This window comes from Microplitis mediator, chromosome 8 (genome assembly GCF_029852145.1).
Source record: "Microplitis mediator isolate UGA2020A chromosome 8, iyMicMedi2.1, whole genome shotgun sequence".
NCBI lineage: Eukaryota > Metazoa > Arthropoda > Insecta > Hymenoptera > Braconidae > Microplitis > Microplitis mediator.
The window spans coordinates 14,708,843-14,730,418 of NC_079976.1; the positions used below are offsets into that span (position 1 = coordinate 14,708,843).

Here is a 21,576-nt window from a genome sequence, read left to right on the forward strand (position 1 = left end):
CTTTGAGGACATTTTTTTTTATTTATTTCGAACCACATAAGTCTCTGGGAGTATAAAAATTCAAATATGTTCAAAATAAGGACCACCCTAATATATATATAGTTTATAAATAAAGATGAAAGAACACATAATCTTAAGTCAATAACAAATTGTGACACAGATATTTAATGTTTGTTATTGCTCGTTCAAAAAACATATGAATTTTTTTTTTTTTTATTTATAATTTTATAACTAGTCGACTTATCAGTGTTCAGAAAAATGAACTAGTTATAATTTTTTTTGAAATTAAACGTTCTACATAAAAGGTTTTCTATCATCTTAAGACATCTAATTCTTTAAGAACTATTCAAAATTAAATTCATTATAAATTTTACTATCATTTGATTTTTCTGGCGAAACTATCAGACTTAAACATAATGTTGCAAGCGGGGTAGCCTGGTAACTACAGGGACTAAGTTAGTGCTATTGCAGCAACAGGAAAAATCCTGTTTTGGCAATAAGATTTTCCTGTGGCTGCAAAAAGACCAGCTCTGTTGCAACAACAGTTTTTTAGTGTAGGGGAGAGGTGCTGCAATTGTAATAAGGGGCAATTGTAACACTCAATAAAAAACTATTAAACAAACCAAAAAATTATTATTATTCTTTTCTTAACTTATTCAAATTAGTAAGTTATTGATGAGATCAAAGTTTCAGTTATTAATTTTGTTCCGATATTAAAATATTGAGAATTGTTGAAAATACGTGTGATGACTTTTTTTTTGGAGGCTTCACAATTTTTTTAAAAATAAATTTGTTTTCTAATGTTATGATGTGACTTGTATACTTTAAGAGACATATCAAGAGTATTGTATAATCAAATTTCACATCAGTTTACTGATTTTTGTTGTTGTAATTAGATTTTTATTAACAATCTAGAGTGAGAGTCAATTGCAGCACTTGAACGAGTAGCAATTGTAACATTTAGAATCGTGTATGGGATCTGCGCAAACTGGATGCGCCACTCTCTGGGATAGTGTAATTTTTTTATTGTTTGAATATGTGTAAATGTTGAATAATTTAAATGAAAGATCTCTATATGTGTGATACTATAAGTTCAAATACTTGACTTTAAGAGCTAATAAAGTATAATACACTAATGCAAAAAATTAAAGGAGCAGAAAAATTTTATAAATTTTTTAGTGATTTTTGGAAGGCTGTAACTTGGTGAAAAATGATCGTATCGAGATTTAAAAAAAAGCATTTTACAGCTTGAAATCTCTAGTTTGAGTGCATTTTTTTCAAAATTTTTTAAAAGCTCCGGTTATTGCGCAAACATGAGAAATGCCGCGAGACAAAAAATTTCTAAATTTTTTTTTTTTCCGAAGAGCCCACGGACCGCGAAAAAATTCTTTCAACTAAACGAATGCATAGTTCGTTTAGCGAATTTATTCAGCTTCAATTTGGTTTTTTTTTAACCTTGTAGGACGATTTGTCGCAGAGATATTAGCCTTCAAACAGATAATGATCCTTTTGGCTTTGATCATCGATATTTCAGGTACCAATGATCGCACAGAAAGTTTAAGGGCGGTGGTGAAAACTTGAATGAATTCCCTACACGACCCTGTCACCATTTTTTGAAAAAAAAAAAATTTTTTTATTTTTAACATCCATTAGAAGTAAGCACAAAAAAATGACTTTTTTTGGTTTTTTAGTAAATCAACCGCTACTCTGCAAATATCGATAAAAAAAATAATGTTGCCAGAGACTTTTTTAGTTCAATGTACCCCCAAGACCCCTGTAAATTTTTAAATTGATCCATCGAACCGTTTTTTGGGAATCATCGATCAAATTTTTGCTAAACAATTAAAGGAGCAAGTTTTGTTCCTTTAATTGTGTAATCATAACCAAAATGAAAAAATTTTTTTTTTCGACTTTTCTCAAATTTTTGCGTTGGTGACTTAGCAAATGCAAGGAAATGACAAAAAAAAAATAAAAAATTTCCAAAAAATGTCAAAAACAATCGAAGAAAAAAAAATTGAAACTTTTTTTTTGTGTTCTAAATTTTGTTTTTGACATTTTTTGGAAACTTATTTTTTTTTTTTTGCCATTTCCTTGCATTTGCTGAGTCACCAACGCAAAAATTTGAGAAAAGTCGAAAAAAAAAATTTTATCATTTTAGTTACGATTACACAATTAAAGGGACAAAACTTGCTCCTTTAATTGTTTAGCAAAAATTTGATCGATGATTCCCAAAAAACTGTTAGATGGATCAATTTAAAAATTTACAGGGGTCTTGGGGGTACATTAAGCTAAAAAAGTCCCCGGCAACATTATTTTTTTTATCGATATTTGCAGAGTAGCGGTTGATTTACTAAAAAACCAAAAAAAGTCATTTTTTTGTGCTTACTTCTAATGGATGTTAAAAATAAAAAAATTTTTTTTTTTCAAAAAATGATGACAGGGTCTTGTAGGGAATTTATTCAAGTTTTCAACGCCGCCCTTCAACTTTCTGTGTGATCATTGGTACCTGAAATATCGATGATCAAAGCCAAAAGGATCATTTTCTGTTTGAAGGCTAATATCTCTGCGACAAATCGTCCTACAAGGTTTGTTCAGTCACGAGCTTAATAATTTTGAAAAGCTTCGTGTACTTTCGCTACGTACGGGAGCAGCCGAACTCGCTACTGACTTGAATGTCAGAATAGTGCCGGGTCACTCGCTGTCTGGGCCCGACACCTGCAATTTCTTACTCACGACCGTGCCACGTCGGCATGAGAACCCGCTACCAGCCGGCCATTTAGAAAAATTGGCGGCTAACTATTTCCTGTTGGCGCGATTCTAAGCCAATGGGAAAATTCGTTACTGCAGCCATGCTGCCATGTCACCACCGAGCAGCCACGAAGGAAGAAGATGACGTCTATTTTTCTAATCTACATCGATCAGTACGAATACAGCTATCCATCCAACCGCTTCGCTCAAAATAGTATATCTCTAGTGTGATATAAGTCTGAACCGCTCCGCTACATCTCTGCTTAAATATTCTCAATAATTAGCTAGTATATCAAGGCTACTTATTATTGAGTATATATTGAATTGTTGCTCGCGTCTTATTAATTATAAATTAATTATCGCGTCATTAACCGCTACCGACCACGTGTCGAATTTATACGCGTATTCTTTTACAGTCGCCTTCGCTATCGCGTATCTTGTAGTTGCATTCGCTATTTTTCTCATAGTTTTAGTGTACATATTGTTAAATAAAGATCTATTCTATTATCTGTAATTTTGTGTTAATTGTTAGTTATTGAATTAACCACACCTACACCAGAATCCCAAAGTACATTCGCTCATCTTACAAGGTTAAAAAAAACCAAATTGATGCTGAATAAATTTGCTAAACGAACTATGCATTCGTTTAGTTGAAAGAATTTTTTCGCGGTCCGTGGGCTCTTCGAAAAAAAAAAAAAATTTAGAAATTTTTTGTCTCGCGGTACTTCTCATGTTTGCGCAATAACCGGAGCTTTTAAAAGATTTTGAAAAAAATGCATCAAAACTAGAGATTTCAAGCTATAAAATGCTTTTTTTTGAATCTCGATACGATCATTTTTCACCAAGTTACAGCCTTCCAAAAATCACTAAAAAATTTATAAAATTTTTTTGCTCCTTTAATTTTTTGCATTAGTGTAGTATGTATTAAGACTGAATAATAAAAACAATATTGTTCAATTTTTTGAATATTTAGTGTTTATTTAAATTATCAAGAAATCGTAAATACCTGGAAAATAATATTCAGTTAAAATCTCTAGTTTCTCGAAAGCTAAGTTTTTTTTTGGTGTCATAAATTACATCTGTTTTTTGGTTTAACATGGTAGTTATAAACGCATAAAAATAAGTTGGAGGGAAATTATAATCTCAAATTTTACAACGAACAGATGTGAGTTGCCTAAAGGGTTTGTTAATCCTTAGATTTATGACTAGTTAGAAATTCAATTTAGTGTCCTTGTAGTGTACTTATATATTTTCTCATATTTTTGTCAATTTAGTTTCAGACAAATTTCTCAAGTAACTTGCCCTCACTCTTAGTCCTCAAAAAGGTGGTGCTTAAACCCTACCATTTTAATTCCGACGAATTAGCTAAATTTCTATTCCTCCTACACATCCGTTAAAGGCAAGTTATCACTTATAATTTTTGTATAACACTCTAACTTTTGTCACGTAAGAGAGAGGAGTTCGTGAATCCATCTGTCAAACTTTATGCTGTAACACTATACGTAAACATAACTGAATGTAAAGTGTATTTATTTAACCACCTATACTCTTTAATTAGTAGTATTAGGAATTTCTTATATGAAATAACATTTGATCCTTCGAGCTGGATTCGCGAATTTCACAAACATTGAGTGTTAGAGTCAGTGAAATTGTGCAATGTAGTGTGTGAATCAACTAACCAAGATTTCAATCAAGAGATCATCGTGTTATCAATCAACGAGCAGAACGAGATACTGTAAGAGTAACAGTAACAACCACAATGCAACGCCAATCAAACGTCAATAAAGGTAGGCTTTATTTTTTGAGTCGCTAAACTTCCGGTCAATACTTTCTTTTCCCAACCGATTCGATCATGACACTAACCGCCGCGGATATAGACACGTTACACAGAAAACGGGGTGTTATTCAACGTCGAATAACTACGTTTGAAAAAATATTAGATGAAGAAACAGCAGCAGAAACGGCAAATATAGAACTTATCGATACAGCGCTTCAAGGTGTCGTAAAGTCGTGGTCGAAATTTGACAATATTCAATTGCAACTTGAAAGTACAGAGAAAGACGGTGAAGAGACCGAGCAATTAAAACGAGATGAGTGAGAATTAAAATTTTACACAGCAATAAGTCGGGCAAAGAAACTCATCAAAAAGGGTACAGTCGTCGCGGTGAATACTACAACAGAGAACATACAGAACTTGATACAGACAATGTCAGTAAAGTTACCGCAGATCCAGTTAATTTCTTTCTCGGGTGCGTATGAAGAGTGGTCATCTTTCTTTAATAACTTTACCTCACTAGTACATAATAATCCTTCGATCTCACCATCTCAAAAATTACAATACCTAAGATCAGCCTTACAAGGGCGAGCAGCAAGAGCCATTCAGTCTCTAAAAACTACAAATGCTAATTACGAATGCACTCGTAAAATCGTTCGCCGTCATTGGGCGGCCCTGAGAGAATTACCGCGATTACATAAAGATACTCTCGAAGCATTAGGAGAACTAGTTGACGCGTTTAATCAACATTTACGGTCAATGAGAAACTTGGGTGAACCAATAGATAAATGGAATACACCTTCAATCGACTTAATAATTACGAAAATCAGTGTAGAACCTGTTTTGAATTGGGAACTAACTTTAAAAGATCAAAGGGTTCCTTCTTACAAAGGTCTTCTTGATTATTTAGAGAAAAAGGCGAGTTGTTCCGATTCACCATCAGCTACATCATCGAATAATTCAAACATAAATAAGCTAGACAATAAGTTCAGCAATAACTATAAGAGAGATAAAAACTTTACACCTCATCGTCAAGCATTTACAACTATGAACTTTCCCTTATGCAAAATATGTAAACAAAATCATAAAATTTATCATTGCTTGACTTTCTTCGGACTGCCGGTAGAACAAAGAATTCAGGCAGTACAAAGGAAAGGACTATGCTTTACTTGTCTTCACATAGGTCACACTGCTAGCAAATGCACAGCAGGTAAGTGCCATAAATGCAGCAAGAAACATAATACTCTTATACACAGGTCACAAAATATTGAAAAGGTTGTAAATGTGCCGTCGGACAAAACTACACAACCCGTCAATAATGAAAAAAATGTACAACAAGGTATGTGACTATGCGATTCTTTAGCTAGTCCACACTTACGACAAAAGAGCTTCATAGTTAATCATGCAACAAATGAACTACTAGTAACAGCAAAACTATACATTCTCGATAAGCTTAACAGTCCAATCATATGTAGAATATTAATTGATACGTGCTCAACGACAAATTTCTAGCAGAAGAATTATCCAACAAATTAGGTTTACCCAAGAGAAAATATATTTCAAGTTTTGGCGAGATGGAGTCATTAACTACAATCACAAAAAAACTTAATAGAGGCAACAATACAATCACGAGATAAGAGTTACACGAGAAAATTAACATTCCTTACCGTAACACAAATATCGTCAATGATACCTGATTAACCAATCGATAGAACAGCAATAAAAATTCCTAAGAACATACCTCTAGCAGATCCAGAATTCCATATCCCGAGTAATGTGGATTTGTTGTTGGGCTCAGGTACGGCGCTCTCTATTTTGTGTGTAGGTCAAATAAATTTGTCAAGCTCATTACAAGGTGAACTTTACCTGCAAAAGACCCGACTGGGATGGCTGATCGGAGGGAGCCAACCGACAAAACAAGTATCTAAGAAACATTCGTGCCACGTGACTTCTATAAATTTAGATAAACAACTTACAAAATTTTGGGAAATTGAAAAAGCATCAGTGCTAAAACAAACAAGCCAAGAAGATATTGAGTGTGAGAATCATTTTAAGGAGAATGTGATGCGAGACGAGAATGGAAGATACATGGTTGCACTTCCATTTAATCATCTAAAATCAAAATTAGGAGAATCAAAGACAATGGCAATGAGACGCCTACAGGGTATGCAACGTAAACTATAAAAGGATCCAACATTAGAGAAGACATACAACGAGATAATGCAAGAGTATATAAACTTAGGACACATGACAGAGATAGCAGAGGAGCAACTAGAAGAAAAAGGTTTCTACCTGCCGCATCATGCTGTACATAAACTGGATAGTCTTACAACTAAAATTCGAATAGTATTTGATGGGTCAGCAAAGACGAGTACAAGTATATCTTTGAATAATGCATTAAGAGTGGGTCGGACATTAGGGGCGGATCTTTTGTCATTACTATTAAGATTTAGAATATATACTTACGTAATTACAGCCGATCTTGAAAAAATGTTCCGTCAATTTTTAGTCAGACCAGAAGATCGACAATATTTACGAGTCTTATGGGTAAAACTAGGAGAAACAATAAAAACGTTTGTTCTAAATACTGTCGCTTTCGGATTAAGCCCGTCATCCTTTCTTTCAGTTCGTTGTTTACATCAACTTGCGGAAGACGAGCAGCACAGATATCCTGAGGCCGCAAAAATAATAATTCAAGATACATATGTGGATAATATATTGACTGGAGTCAATACAATAAATGAAGCCATACACTTACGAGATCAAATCATTGCAATATTTAAGTCAGCATGCTTAAATATACGACAATGGGCCTCTAATGACCCAGAAATAGTACGAGATTTACCTAGAGAACTCATTAACGAAAAATTACAGCAGGGAGATGATTCGCCACTGAAAACACTTGGACTACTCTGGGACTCCATGAATGACACTATAGTTTATACTATGAATTTTATGAAATTTGATCCGACCCCTCCAAAAATAACAAAACGAGCAGTTCTCTCACAAATTGCAAAGATTTATGACCCTCCTGAAAAATATTTATTCAACGCTTATGGAGTGCAAAACTTCATTGGGATGAATCGCTCAAAGCCGACCTCCACACCGAGTGGACAACATACTGTAAACAATTCAACGAATTAGATCAGTTATCATTTCATCGACTAGCTGTTATACCTGAGGCGGCTAACATTCAAATACACGGATTTTGTGATGCCAGTGAAAAGGCATATGGAGCCTGCTTGTTTTTGAGGTCAGTAGACAAGGATGGGAAAATACATGTTCAACTGCGGTGTAGCTCCTTTAAAGGGTATTACTATACCTAAACTAGAATTGTGCGGTGCGGCATTGTTAAGTGATTTATTGAAAACAGTACGAGAGGCATTGAAGCTGCAGGTCAACTCTATTTACCTTTGGAGTGACTCTACTATTGTATTACATTGGTTGCAGACACCTACGCATCAGTTAAAGGTTTTTGAAGCAAATCGAGTTTAAAAAATACAAGCTACGACCAACACAGAGGATTGGTATCTCGTAAGAAGCTATGACAATCCAGCTGACGTCTTATCTCGAGGCTTGTTTCCAGCGCAGTTTAAACGAGCGACAATTTGGCGCAGCGGGCCTTATTGGTTGTCACATGAGCAGTCAGTTCGGCCAATCATGGATCTCCCCACAGTAAGTGATGAAAACTTAAATAAAAGAAAAATATTCTGTTTCAAGTCGACAATAGTAGACACCGAAATTTTATCCAAATTTTCTTCCATTCATAAGTTACTTAGGATTGTAGCTCTATGTAAAAGGTTGAAAAGAAACAACGTATATAAAAAATTAGTAACAGTTCCGGAAATACTAGCAGCTACAACTACGATCATTAAAATTCATCAACAGTCATTTTTTCAACAGGACATAGAAAACTTTACAAGGCAAAAAACATTGAGGTAAACGAGTAAATTATCACCGCTTAATCCATTCTTAGATGAGGATGAAGTTTTACGAGTCGGTGGTCGCTTAACAAACTCAAATTTACCATTCAAACAGAAGCATCTAATATTATTACCTAAGTCTCACCACGTGACTCGCTTAATAATAGAAAATGCGCATCGTACACATCAGCATGCAGGTACCCAAGCGACTCTCTACGCATTACGACGCAGGTATTGGATTATTGACGGTAGAAGTAGAGTACGGAAGGTTGTACGGTCATGTATAACTTGCAGAAGAATGAATCCACCTACAATAGAATACATAATGGGCGATTTACCCAAAGCACGAGTAACTCAGTCAAGACCGTCCAGCAAGGTCGGCATCGACTACTGTGGCCCATTTTATATAAAGGAAAAGAAGTTCAGAAACCAAAAACGGATCAAGGTTTATATCGCCGTATTTGTATGTCTGGCTGTAAAGGCAGTACACTTAGAGGTGGTCAGTGATCTTACGACAGTAGCATTTATAGCAGCGCTGAAGAGATTTGTTGGACGTCGGGGTCTATGCACTGATATTTATACAGATAATGGTACTAATTTAGTTGGAGCAGACCGAGAACTAGCAGAGCTAGCAACACTATTTAATTCGCCTCAGCATCAACAAGAGGTATCAATGTTTCTAACAAAAAGAGAAATAAAATGGCATTTCATTCCTGCTAGAGCCTCTAACTTTGGAGGACTGTGGGAAGCGGCTGTAAAATCATTTAAACATCATTTCAAACGAGTAGTAGGTGATCAGTTATTTACTTTCGAAGAACTCAATACTTTCGCGGTCGAAATCGAAGCGGTATTAAATTCCCGTCCCATTACTCCTATTTCTTCCGATCCTAATGACCATCTTGTATTGACCCCTGGACATTTTTCAATTGGCGACTCATTAATAAGTCTACCTGAACAGGATTACCGAGACGTTCCAGACAATAGACTTTCCGCTTGGGAACACATTCAGAAAGTCAAACAACATTTTTGGTCTCGTTGGCATCAGGAATATATAAACGAATTAACAATAAGACATAAATGGACCAAAGGGCAACCTAAGATCCAAGAAGGTTCAATAGTTTTGATAAAGGAGGATAATTTGCCTCCGCTTCACTGGGCTATGGGTCAAGTCATCAAATTACATCCAGGCAAGGATGGTGTAAACAGAGTGGCTTCAGTAAAGACATCCACTAGTGTTCTAGACAGAAGTGTGAAAAAGCTGGCTCCACTGTCGGTAAACGAAAACAGTAAAACAGACGACGAGATCAATAGAGACATTAAGTATTATAAATATTAAAGAATTTCTATTAATAGTTAATCAGGAATACCCTCTCAACGGGGGGAGTATGTTCAATTTAAATATTTAGTGTTTACTTAAATTATCAAGAAATCGTAAATACCTGGAGAATAATATTCAGTTAAAATCTTTAGTTTCTCGAGAGCTAAGTTTTTTTTTGGTGTCATAAATTACATCTGTTTTTTGGTTTAACATGGTAGTCATAAACGCATAAAAATAAGTTCGAGGGAAATTTTAATCTCAAATTTTACAACAAACAGATGTGAGTTGCCTGAAGGGTTTGTTAATCCTTAGATTTATGACTAGTTAGAAATTCGATTTAGTGTCCTTGTAGTATACTTATATATTTTGTCATATTTTTGTAAATTTAGTTTTAGATAAATTTCTCGAGTAACTTGCCCTCACTCTTAGTCCTCAAAAAGGTGGTGCTTAAACCCTACCATTTTAATTCCGATCAATTAGCTAAATTTCAATCCCTCCTATACATCCGTTAAGGGCAAGTTATCACTTATAATTTTTGTATAACACTCTAACTTTTGTCACGTAAGAGAGAGGAGTTCGTGAATCCATCTGTCAAACTTTATGCTGTAACAATATACGTAAACATTGTAACGGGGTGAATTAAATAAATTACAATAATTTGAAATTTAAGTTTGAATAAATTTCCCGCGGTTGGTCAATGACCCAATAACCATAAACCCCGTGACCTAGTTTATCGACTTGTCACCGGGAGCGCCAATTTTGGAGGCTCGTCCTCCAGAACCAATTAGAATTAATCAATTGGGGATACACCCGATAATTGCCGAAAGGTCACGAACTGACACTTTTATTAGTGCGTGCACGAGGTGAAAACACACACAGTTGGACGGACCGGCGTTGCGGTTAGACGCGAATCCAAAGTACAAATATTCTAGAAGCAATAATTTAATTAATTTGATAAATCGTGTATCCGGCTGGTAGCCGATGCACTGCAATTATAATTACTTACTTGTATTGAACTATCCACAGATATCTATATACAAATTGAGCCAAATAAGTGTTGGAGAAAATTTATTGAAAAAGAACGTGTCAGCGGAAATCGGCAGGAAGGCTGGAGAGACAAAGGACGCCACGAACAGTTGGAAAGAAAAATTACAGAGAGGTAAATAAATTGTCGGCCGGTTGCCACAATTTATTAATTAATTAATTAATAATTAAATAATTCGTGGGCAGTCGCCATTTCCGATCTGATTAAAATAAATTACGAATTCTCGGCAGGAAGACCAGAAATTTTGAATTAATGTACACGCGGTCCGTCGGATAAAATTCTCGGCAAGAAAGCCAGAATTTATTAACAATTAAAATTAAATCAAAAAGTCAATTTTCTCGGCAGGAGGGCCAGAAATTTTTAATAATAAAATCTAGTTAATAAGAAAATATAATTAGTAAATTAATAATTTTATTTAATAAGAAAAATATAAAATACAAAATTTAAAATATTGAAAATTGAAAGAAAAGTAAAAGTGCTGTGAAAATAGTGATAACGATAAAACTATAATAAATTAAAATTAATATAAATGGAGTCAGTTCTTGATATGAAATTTAGGTATTAACGTGAAGACTAGTAATTAATTTAGAGAGAGATAGCGTCAGTCGTGTGTAACAGTTTTTCGGTGTCAGTAAATTGTTCACTCAATAACCCGATACTCGAAAAACTGAAAGTATATAAAATTGTCGTGTTGATAAAGTGTCGTTATAAAATCGTAGAATCATTAAATGTATAAATTAAAATTTACGGATAGAAATTTAGTCCAGTGGACACACAATTAAAATTGAGATTAAATAACATTGTGCGTGAAATTAATCGGCAAAATTATAAATTGTAAACGTGTGTGTAAGTGTGAATAAGTTCTGGGGACTAGAATGTAAAACGTGTGTGTGTGTGTGAAGAGAGAAATTAAGTTTCCTGTGGAAACGTTTTAAAATAATAGATCCAGGGGATCTGGCAAGTTGCCAAATTGTTTTAATTAAAAGATCCAGGGGATCAGGCCGGTGGCCATTTGCGTATAAAGTCCAGGGGACTATTTTAATTTGATCCAGGGAATCAGGCCGGTGGCCATTTGCGTATAAAGTCCAGGGGACTATTTCAATTTGATCCAGGGGATCAGGCCGGTGGCCATTTCGTATGAAAGTCCAGGGGACTCGTTTATTTAAATAAGATCCAGGGGATCAGGCTGGTGGCCATATCGTATAAAAGTCCAGGGGACTCATTCGTTCGTCGTAATTAATAAAAGATCCAGGGGATCAGGCCGGTGGCCATTTCGTGTAGAAGTCCAGGGGACTCGTTCGTGAAATTAATAAAAGTCCGGTGGACAAAATTTTATTTAGTTAGTGGTAAGAATAAAAGTCCGGTGGACAATGGTGTTAAAAATAGTTATAAGTAAAAGAAAAGCCCTGTGGGCAAAATTGTGATTTGGTGAATAAAATTTAAAATTATATCGATTAAAATTGTGTGTAAACATTAATTTAATCCCTCAATCTCCTCACTCTTATATATTTTCAACGACCCTGATTTATAATATTAACATCTCCGGTTCTGGAAGGCCGAGTCTTATCTTCCAGTGGCGCCCTTATTAAGATCAATTAATAAAGAGGCCAAACTTGGCAAGGTTGAGAAATACTCTGTTATAACATAACTAAATGTAAAGTGTATTTATTTAACCACCTATACTATTTAATTAGTAGTATTAGGAATTTCTTATATGAAATAACAAATTTGGTGAAAAATATCTATTTTGTTCCGTGTTACGATTGCGCCTGCACTGTGTTACAATTTAAACCCATGCGTGCCGCTATTTTGATCTCTAATTTTAGTTGAATAAATTGATTATTTCATAAGTTATCATTGACTTTTTACTAATTAACTAAGTCAGTCACATAAAAGATACTATAAACTAACTTTATGACCGTTTTTAAGTTAACTATGTTAGAGAAAAAACATATGAAATAGAAAAAATAAATTTTTCTGTTACAGTCGTAGCAACTCTCACCTATATTGCTTCAAATAAAAATAAATATATATAGTTTAACAAAGCTTACATAATTATAACGGCAAATTTGTAAACTTAGAAATTGACGAGATTTAATTTTAGCGGGAATAACATCAAAGGTAGCGTCCAAAAAAAACTCAGCATAATCATCCATATCCTTGATTACGTTCAAAATAAAACTTCTATCAGAAAACACAATCGAATTAGAGAACCATCAGAAGCTTTAACATTAGTAGCTGTAAATTGACCCTGATCATATTTCAAAAATTTTTCCCATTTTAATCCTTGCAAGAGTTGATCAAATTCTCGAAATGATTCTGGTGTCCGTGGATTTATTTTTTGTCGCTCGAGACTCATTGTCCTAGATACGCTTGAAAAAGAAATGGACGGACCATGTTGGCTTGTCTGAAAGAAAATTTTAAAACGAGAATCTATACTAATAAATGAACAGCCGGTTTTTTTGACCGCTTATAACTCGCGAACTACTGAACCGATCGAAAAAAAATTTATACCATAAGATGCAGCGTGTATCGAAGGTTTTAGTATATAATATATAGCCGATTACTTATCCGGAACCCAGTTTTTTAATTTAGAAAAAATTAATTTTTATTTATTCAATTCGATTGTCATTTGTTAAAAAAAAAAATAAATATTTCAATTTCTATGGTTATATTTATCAAAAAATCACAAATTGATATTTAGTAACTAAAAAGGTTGAAAAATATTTTTAATAATGCATTTGAGTGAAATCATAGCTATTCGTCATCAATACATCAGGGTGAATCGATTATATGAGTAAGTAATTTTAGTTAATTTCAAAAATTGATAAAATAAAAAAAGTTAAAAAAAATAACTTACTCATACAATTGATGATATTTTCTAAAAGTTTCAAAGGATTTATTGTAAATACATACGGGTTCCAAACTCATAACGGCGTTGAGAATTTCGTTTTTACACTATCGGAGGGAGTAGTGCGAAGTTCAACTTCTGTCATTCCACGCTTGACCAAAGAGCAGTCATTAAAATTTCACACTAATCACGTAAAAAATATTATTTATCATTAAATTTGATGTATATATTATTCATTCGTAAGTACAGACCAATAATTTTTAATTATTTACAAAGATTATCACAGTTTAGAATGCCATGTCGTACAATGATGACTTCCCAATCGTTCAGGACCCTGATGTTACAGAGTGGAAATTTATAATCAATGATATTGCTCAAGTTAAATTTTCCGATTATTGTGTTATTGATGGTCTTCCGATGTATCAGGTGGAAAAATGTATCACGAAGTTTGAAAATGATAATGAATAAGACGGACTTGATAAATTTTAGAGTTTAAATATTCATATTATTTAATTACAACCTTTAATTTAATTTATTATAATTATTATAATTACTTATTGATAATCAATAATAATTATATTTAAGTTATTTTCTGTTAAAAATAAAATATTCAACTAAAAATTTCCTGAAGATCAAATCTTAACATATAAATATAAATTAAATAAAAAGAAATGAATTATTAGGATCCGACATCATTTATTAATCAAGTTCAACACATGAAAAAGAAAAGAAGATTAAAAGAACAGTACGTATTATGAACAATCAACTCCACTTATTTTTTATCAGTATTTTTTTTCCAATCCAGTGATAGCTGCTTCTGTTTGTTAAGCCTGATCAGCTTTTTAGCGAGTATATTCTCTATAACTTTCCGAAACTGTGCGAACGTTAGTAAAGCATCATGAAGAGCTTTTAAAAATGATCCCTAATAATTAAATTAAATAATAAATAAAAAATTATTCAACTTTAAAAATTAGTTGCAAGTTTGCTTGATCATGAAAAATGATCATGTAGTTACATTTCTTGCTCCTTCAAAAGCTTCCGCCGTTGACTTACTTCGACATTCTTCAAAGCTCACAACTTGATGACATTGTCCATTAAATAGAATGACCTTAACAAACGTTGAACACCCCACAATGTTGATGTCATTTTCTTTCTCAACATAATCTTTAATAAAAATTATAGATAATTCTCATGTTAATTATAGTAAACAAAATTAAGGGTAATTAATAAATTGATAACAGAATAAATTTTTATAAATTGTCACCAATATTTTGAGAGGTCAACTCATGAGACCAATTTTTTGCTTCAAATGCCATATCTCCGTAAATACATAAAGTTTCTAAATCTAAATTTGATTTATTCATTATTAAATGATTAAATGATTAAACGATTGAATGATGATTTTAATTAACGCAGAGTTAGTAATTAGATTTATTTTTTTTGTATGACAGTTAATGAATTAATTTGTTTTAAGTAAACAAAAGAGACACTTCTACATTCAAGTGTATAAATAAATGTAAATGAATAAAGTAAAACTATCTATCTGTCATTTTAACTTATTTTAAAATGCCAAACAAAAAAAATCTGCATTAGGGCGTTCAACAGCTAATGCAAAAAGACTACAAGCTAATCGAGCAAATAATAAAAATAAGAAACCAAGGTTAATAAAATACCTAAACCTAAATGATCTATAGCTGATAGAAATTACTGAAGTAAAGTATTTTATAATCAATAAACTTTTTTAGAATCAAATCTTTTCTTCGCGAAAATGATGCCTTCAATTATGACTGCGATATTATCTATGACGTGGATAAAATTTTGAAAATTGGTTCAATGGATTATGTATGTTCATATTGCGGCGCGCTCAAATGGAAAGATGAATCAGTAGGAATGTGTTGTCTGAGTGGACAAATTAAATTATGGCCCATAACTGCACCACCAGATCCATTGATGAGTCTTTTAAATGGAGATCATTCAAAATCAGAAAGTTTCTTGAAAAATATAAGGAAGTACAATAGCCTATTCCAAATGACTTCGTTTCGAGCTAAGCAAATAGATAAAGATAAATACAATTATTCTTTTATTGTTCAAGGCCAAGTACATCACAGTATCGGTAGTATTTATCCTCATGAGCCTAATCAGGAAAAATTTTTGCAAGTATATTTTATTGACAATCACGATACTCAATTAAAACAGCGTTGTAAGAATATTAATTGTGATAGTCAAATAGATAAGAATTTAGCAATGGACTTACAGTTACTTCTCAGAGAAAACAATATTTACGTTAAAAAGTTTCAATCCGTAATAAATAGCGTATCAAGTAATGATGATAAATTTCAAATTGTTATCCGATCCGATAGAATTCCCGCTGGTGACCACAAAGGGCGATATAATTCACCACAATCACCGGAAATAGCAATTTTGATCTCAGGAGAAGAATTTAGTCATCGAGATATTGTCATTCACGGACGTGATAATGTTATTCGCCGGATTAATGAATTACATTACTCTTATGATTCTCTGCAATACCCCTTGATATTTAGTCGTGGTGAAGATGGATACTCAATTTGTATACCAAAAATTGATCCTGCATCTAACGAAGCATCAGATTTGAAAACTGTATCCGCTATGTGTTTCTATGCATTTAGAATTATGATTAGAAAAAATAATCACAACCATCTACATTACTATCGTTCTCTTTTTAGCCAGTACTTAGTGGACATGTACGCGAAAATTGAGTCTGAACGATTAGTTTACATCAAAACACACCAAGCACATTTAAGAGCCGAAAATTATATACATTTACAAGATGCTATCAGTAAAGATGTAAACTTGATGGAAACAGGAAAGTCAGTTATCCTTCCTTCTTCATTTACTGGTAGCGCGCGATACATGCATGAACGGGTTCAGGACGGTATGACGTACGTTAGGAATCATAAAACACCAGATCTTTTTATAACGTTCACTTGCAATCCAAAATGGAAAGAAATTAGTGATAATTTATTTTCTCGGCAGACTCCAGCCGATCGCCACGATATTATTAGTAGAGTTTTTCGCTTGAAAGTAGTCAAATTAATGAATTCAATAACTAAAGCTCACATATTTGGTGAAGTTTCCTGTTATATGTATACTGTGGAGTGGCAGAAACGCGGTCTTCCACATATTCACCTTTTACTGTGGTTAAAAAATAAAATAACACCGGAACAAATTGACGATATTATTAAGGCAGAATTTCCAGATCCTCAAAAAGATCCTACCTTATTCGAAATTATGAAGAAACACATGGTTCATGGACCATGCGGTCAAATAAATCATAAAAGTCCATGTATGCAAGACGGTAAATGCAGTAAAAAATTTCCGAAACAATTCGTATCTGAAACTGAAACAGGAAATGATAGTTACCCTAAATATCAGAGAAGAAGTCCAGCAGATGGAGGTTTTACAGCAACGATGAATACTTTCCGAGGTGAAATACAAGTAGATAATCGTTGGGTCGTACCATACAATCCGTTGTTAAGCAAGATATTCAATGCCCATATTAACGTAGAGTATTGTAATTCAATAAAATCAATTAAATATATCTGTAAATACATTAATAAAGGAAGTGATCAAGCGACTTTTTCCATTAAAAATGAAAACGATGAAGTTGAAATTTTCCAGTCAGGTAGATACATCAGTTCTGCAGAAGCTGCGTGGAGGATTCTATCTTTTCCAATCCATGAAAGACATCCTACAGTAACTCACTTAGCAGTACATCTAGAAAACAGACAACGCGTATATTTCAATGAACGAAACTGTCTTGATCGAGTGCTAGCACCTCCTAAAACTACTTTAACAGCTTTTTTTGAATTGTGTCAAACTGACAATTTTGCAAAAACTTTATTGTACTGTGAAATTCCAGCATATTATACGTGGAGTGAAAACAAATTTCATCGTAGGAAGAGAGGAAACGATGTTCCTAATTACTCGGATATTAAAAAAACAGACGCTTTAGAAAGAGTCTATACGGTACACCCAAATAATTTTGAATGCTACTGTCTTAGAATGTTACTTCATCAAATTCGCGGTCCTACGTCCTTTCAATCACTCAAAGTTGTTGATAATATCCAGCATGAGACATTCCACGCTGCATGTAAAGCATTTGGTTTATTAGAAGATGACAAACATTGGGAGTACACAATGCAAGATGCAGCCATTTCCGAATCACCTTTCAAATTAAGAAACTTATTTGTCATAATATTAGTATTTTGTCATGTCTCAGATCCGACTGAATTGTGGTTAAAATTTCGAAATGAAATGTCAGAAGATTTATTGCATTCTCTTAGGGAAAAGAATAATAATTCTGAACTTGACTTCAATGATGGAATTTATAATGATGCATTAATTTTAATTGAAGATTTATTAAATTTGGTTGCAGGAAAAACTTCGAAAGATTTTAATTTTGAATCACCGACGAGGAACCATCCATTACGAGGTGTTTATATGAAAGAAACAAGTTACAATATTGATGCGTTATTATTGCATGTAAACCAAAACGAAAAAAATTTAACAGATGAACAAAGAAATGTATATGAAACCGTTATAAATAGTATAATTAAAAAATTAGGTCAATTAATATTTTTAGATGCACCTGGAGGAACAGGGAAAACCTACTTATTAAATTTAATATTAGCAAAAATTCGCGCTGATGGAAAAATCGCATTGGCCGTAGCATCTTCAGGAATTGCAGCAACATTATTACTTGGTGGGAAAACAGCTCATTCATTATTCAAGCTACCATTAGATCTAAATCGAGATGAGTTTCCAGTTTGTAACATCAGTAAACAAAGTGAATTAGCGATAGTTATGAAAGAATGTGATATTATCGTGTGGGATGAATGTACAATGGCTAACAAAAAAGCATTTGAAGCAGTCGATCGGTAAATGAAGGATCTAAGAAATAACAATAAATTGATGGGTGGTGTGACAGTATTACTTGCTGGTGATTTTCGTCAAACATTACCAGTCGTTAAAAGAGGTACGAGGGCTGATGAAATTAAAGCATGTTTAAAATCATCATCTATTTGGTCTAAAATTTTTAAATTATCGTTAACAAAAAATATGAGAGCTTACTTACACGGAAAAAAAGATGTTGAAGATTTTTCTAAGATATTATTGGACATCGGAAATGGAAGGATTCCGGAATTAGACAATCGTATAGTAATACCTGAGAACATCGGTACATTAGTTTCAAATTTAGATGAGCTGACTGAAAGTATTTATTCTGACATCAAAAATTCCAAAGAGCTTTCGAGTGAGTGGCTCAGTGAAAGAGCAATTCTAACAACGACGAACGAGAAAGCTTCAATTATTAACATAAAAATATTAGACATGTTAGAAGGAGAGGAAGTAACGTATTCATCGATAGATAGTGTAGTAGTGGATGATGATATTGTAAATTTTCCTACAGAATTTTTAAATACGCTGAATCCACCAGGCATGTCCAGTCATAAATTGGTGCTCAAAGTAGGTGCTCCAATTATACTCATCAGGAATCTAAACCCTCCTCAATTATGCAATGGAACACGACTTCAAATTATTTCATTACAGCGAAATATTATTGAAGCTAAGATTTTGACAGGTTGCGGAATTGGAGAAACAGTATTTATCCCCCGAATACCAATTATTTCTGCAGATTATAATTTTGAATTTAAGCGTATTCAATACCCAATCAAATTGTGTTTTGTTATGACAATAAACAAGTCTCAAGGTCAAACCTTGAAGATAGCTGGATTAGATTTATCTTCTGATTGTTTTTCTCATGGACAATTCTATGTTGGATGCTCTAGAGTGAGTGATTCTTCGAGTTTATTTATTTATGCACCAGAAGACGGTACGACCCGTAATTTAGTTTACAAAGAAGCATTGTCATAATCTTCTTATTCAATTATACGTAATTTTATTTAATAAATTGATGAATTTTAAAAATAATGCATTCAAAAGAATAATTATAATAGGTTTCCCACAATATGTAGAAAATAAATGAAAAATCATTTTCATTTAAGCCCAGCGAAGCGGGCCTTCAACGGCTAGTTAAATTATATAATTATAATCATACAATACTACACAGAGAAAAAAAACAGTAATTTTTCCTATGTTGGCATAGTAACGATGACTACGTGGACATAGGGATTTTCCCGATGTAAACATAGGGATTTTCCCGATGTAAACATAGGGAAAGTCCCTATGAAAATATAAGAAAATGTGCTATGTTATAAAGAAACTTTTCCTATAATGCATAGAAAAAGTTCCTATGTTAACATAGTACAAGTTACTGTATCAACATAGGAAACAATCTAGATCAGCATAGGAATTATTCCTATGTTACCAGAGTAATTTTTTCTCTGTAGCATAGGAATTTTTCCTATGTCAAACATAGGAATTATTACTATGATAACATAGGAAAATTTCTTGTGTTAAAAAAATTATGAAAGGATGAAATTTTTTTCCTTTCAATAATTCAAATTCAGACAAAGCTGGTATGGCTAAGACGTTCACCAATTTGAACGCGTTAAATTGAACCATTAATTTTATTAATCCGGTTTAGTTTTAATGAAGCCTTCAGAAGAAGGACCTAAATTTTTTTGGATTATACTAACTATTACAAAATTAATTGTTTATATATTACAATAATATGTAGTGATTTAGTTAGTTAATTCAAATAAGTGATGATTTGACTTGCGCTAATCATTTATAAGTCAAAGTTGAGTTTATCTTTAAAAAATAATATTTCTATAAGTCACATTGGTTTTACGAAGTACACGTACAGCTATAAATCCCACGTTTTTTTGTAGTAAGCAAGCTGATTTATATGTAAGGATATAAGTAAATAATCATTTGTAAAATTTTATATACATAGGAATTATTCTTGTGTTAACATAATACTCTCTTAAAATGAATTAGTGAAAAGTGCTGCAAATCAGTGAATATTCACTGCATAAACAGTCTCAAGTATCCCACTGATTGAATAAGTTCTTGAGCCGAGAAATTATTCTTGGTTCAAGTAAATATCTCTTAGTTCAAGAATTTTTTCTCTTAACTCAATAGAATCATTTTCTTCAAAATGCTATTCTTGGTACAAGATTTTCGCTCTTGAATCAATTCAACTTTTTGATCAGTGTTGTAAATTAAAATACATTCCGATAACAGAAATTGATTTAACTTACTAAATACGGAAACAGCGATTCTGTATTTTTTTTTATGTATTTAACCTTAAAAACAAAAACTTATTGCCTAATTTAGTGATCTTAAAAAAAACAACATTTTGTAGCCACTAGGCATTTGATTTGAAATAATAATAATAAAAAGTTGTTTTAAAAGTATTTCTAATCAATATTAATATATATATGAAAGTTATTAAACAAAATTTAATTAATATTTTTTTTTATTTACGTTATTTTAATTAATTTATTTTTATATTAAATCATTGAGGACCATTTTTCAGATAATAGAAAAATTTAAGATCCTTATAAGTAATTTTTTTAAATTCTTCAATTTTTATTATGACGTCACGATAGAAATCGGTAGCAGCTACCATTTACGAAGCTGTTACAGTAAATGAATTGGTAGCTGGTACCAATTTCCAATCGGTAATTGGTACCGATTATTTGTTTCTGTGCAGTTACACTGCTGTAGATTCTGACGATCATTCAATACTCTGTAAAATCCGAGCCTAAACGTATGGATAGCATAAATTGCCTCTGAGATATAGGAATTGAAGAAACAAAGTTTAAGTTTACAGTTATTGGAATGTAAAATGTGAATGAGATGAAAGGACTTACCTGGACATAACGTCATCAAAAATTTTTCTAAGGCTTTCATTGGAGGACGCAACTGCTTCCTTCAATTCTTTCCGAAGTTGTTCTTTGCCAGATAAAT

The 21,576-nt window shown here is 32.8% G+C and overlaps 3 protein-coding genes across 3 annotated transcripts; all 3 read left to right on the plus strand.

Moving 5' to 3' along the window:
* The first annotated feature begins 4,600 nt into the window (after positions 1-4,600).
* On the plus strand, positions 4,601-6,706 carry LOC130673818 (uncharacterized). Its single transcript, XM_057479027.1, has 3 exons — positions 4,601-4,796; positions 4,866-5,861; positions 6,321-6,706. The coding sequence occupies exons 1-3, from the start codon at positions 4,601-4,603 to the stop codon at positions 6,704-6,706; spliced, it is 1,578 nt and encodes a 525-aa protein (XP_057335010.1).
* Positions 6,707-15,492: 8,786 nt separating this feature from the next.
* Positions 15,493-18,582, plus strand: LOC130673819 (uncharacterized). The gene has a single exon (XM_057479028.1). It carries the CDS (start codon positions 15,493-15,495, stop codon positions 18,580-18,582), a length of 3,090 nt encoding a protein of 1,029 aa, XP_057335011.1.
* Positions 18,583-19,572, plus strand: LOC130673820 (ATP-dependent DNA helicase pif1-like). The gene is made up of 2 exons (XM_057479030.1): positions 18,583-18,676; positions 18,767-19,572. The coding sequence occupies exons 1-2, from the start codon at positions 18,583-18,585 to the stop codon at positions 19,570-19,572; spliced, it is 900 nt and encodes a 299-aa protein (XP_057335013.1).
* Positions 19,573-21,576: the final 2,004 nt, after the last annotated feature.

Bases quoted from the DNA above. Each gene is read 5' to 3' on its own strand.
- LOC130673818 (XM_057479027.1), top strand. From the start codon at position 4,601: ATGACACTAACCGCCGCGGATATAGACACGTTACACAGAAAACGGGGT. The intron at 4,797-4,865 runs GTACAGAGAAAG...AATTTTACACAG, and splicing joins TATTCAATTGCAACTTGAAA to CAATAAGTCGGGCAAAGAAA. The intron at 5,862-6,320 runs GTATGTGACTAT...TGTTGGGCTCAG, and splicing joins TGAAAAAAATGTACAACAAG to GTACGGCGCTCTCTATTTTG.
- LOC130673819 (XM_057479028.1), top strand. From the start codon at position 15,493: ATGGATTATGTATGTTCATATTGCGGCGCGCTCAAATGGAAAGATGAA.
- LOC130673820 (XM_057479030.1), top strand. From the start codon at position 18,583: ATGAAGGATCTAAGAAATAACAATAAATTGATGGGTGGTGTGACAGTA. The intron at 18,677-18,766 runs GTACGAGGGCTG...AAAATATGAGAG, and splicing joins ATTACCAGTCGTTAAAAGAG to CTTACTTACACGGAAAAAAA.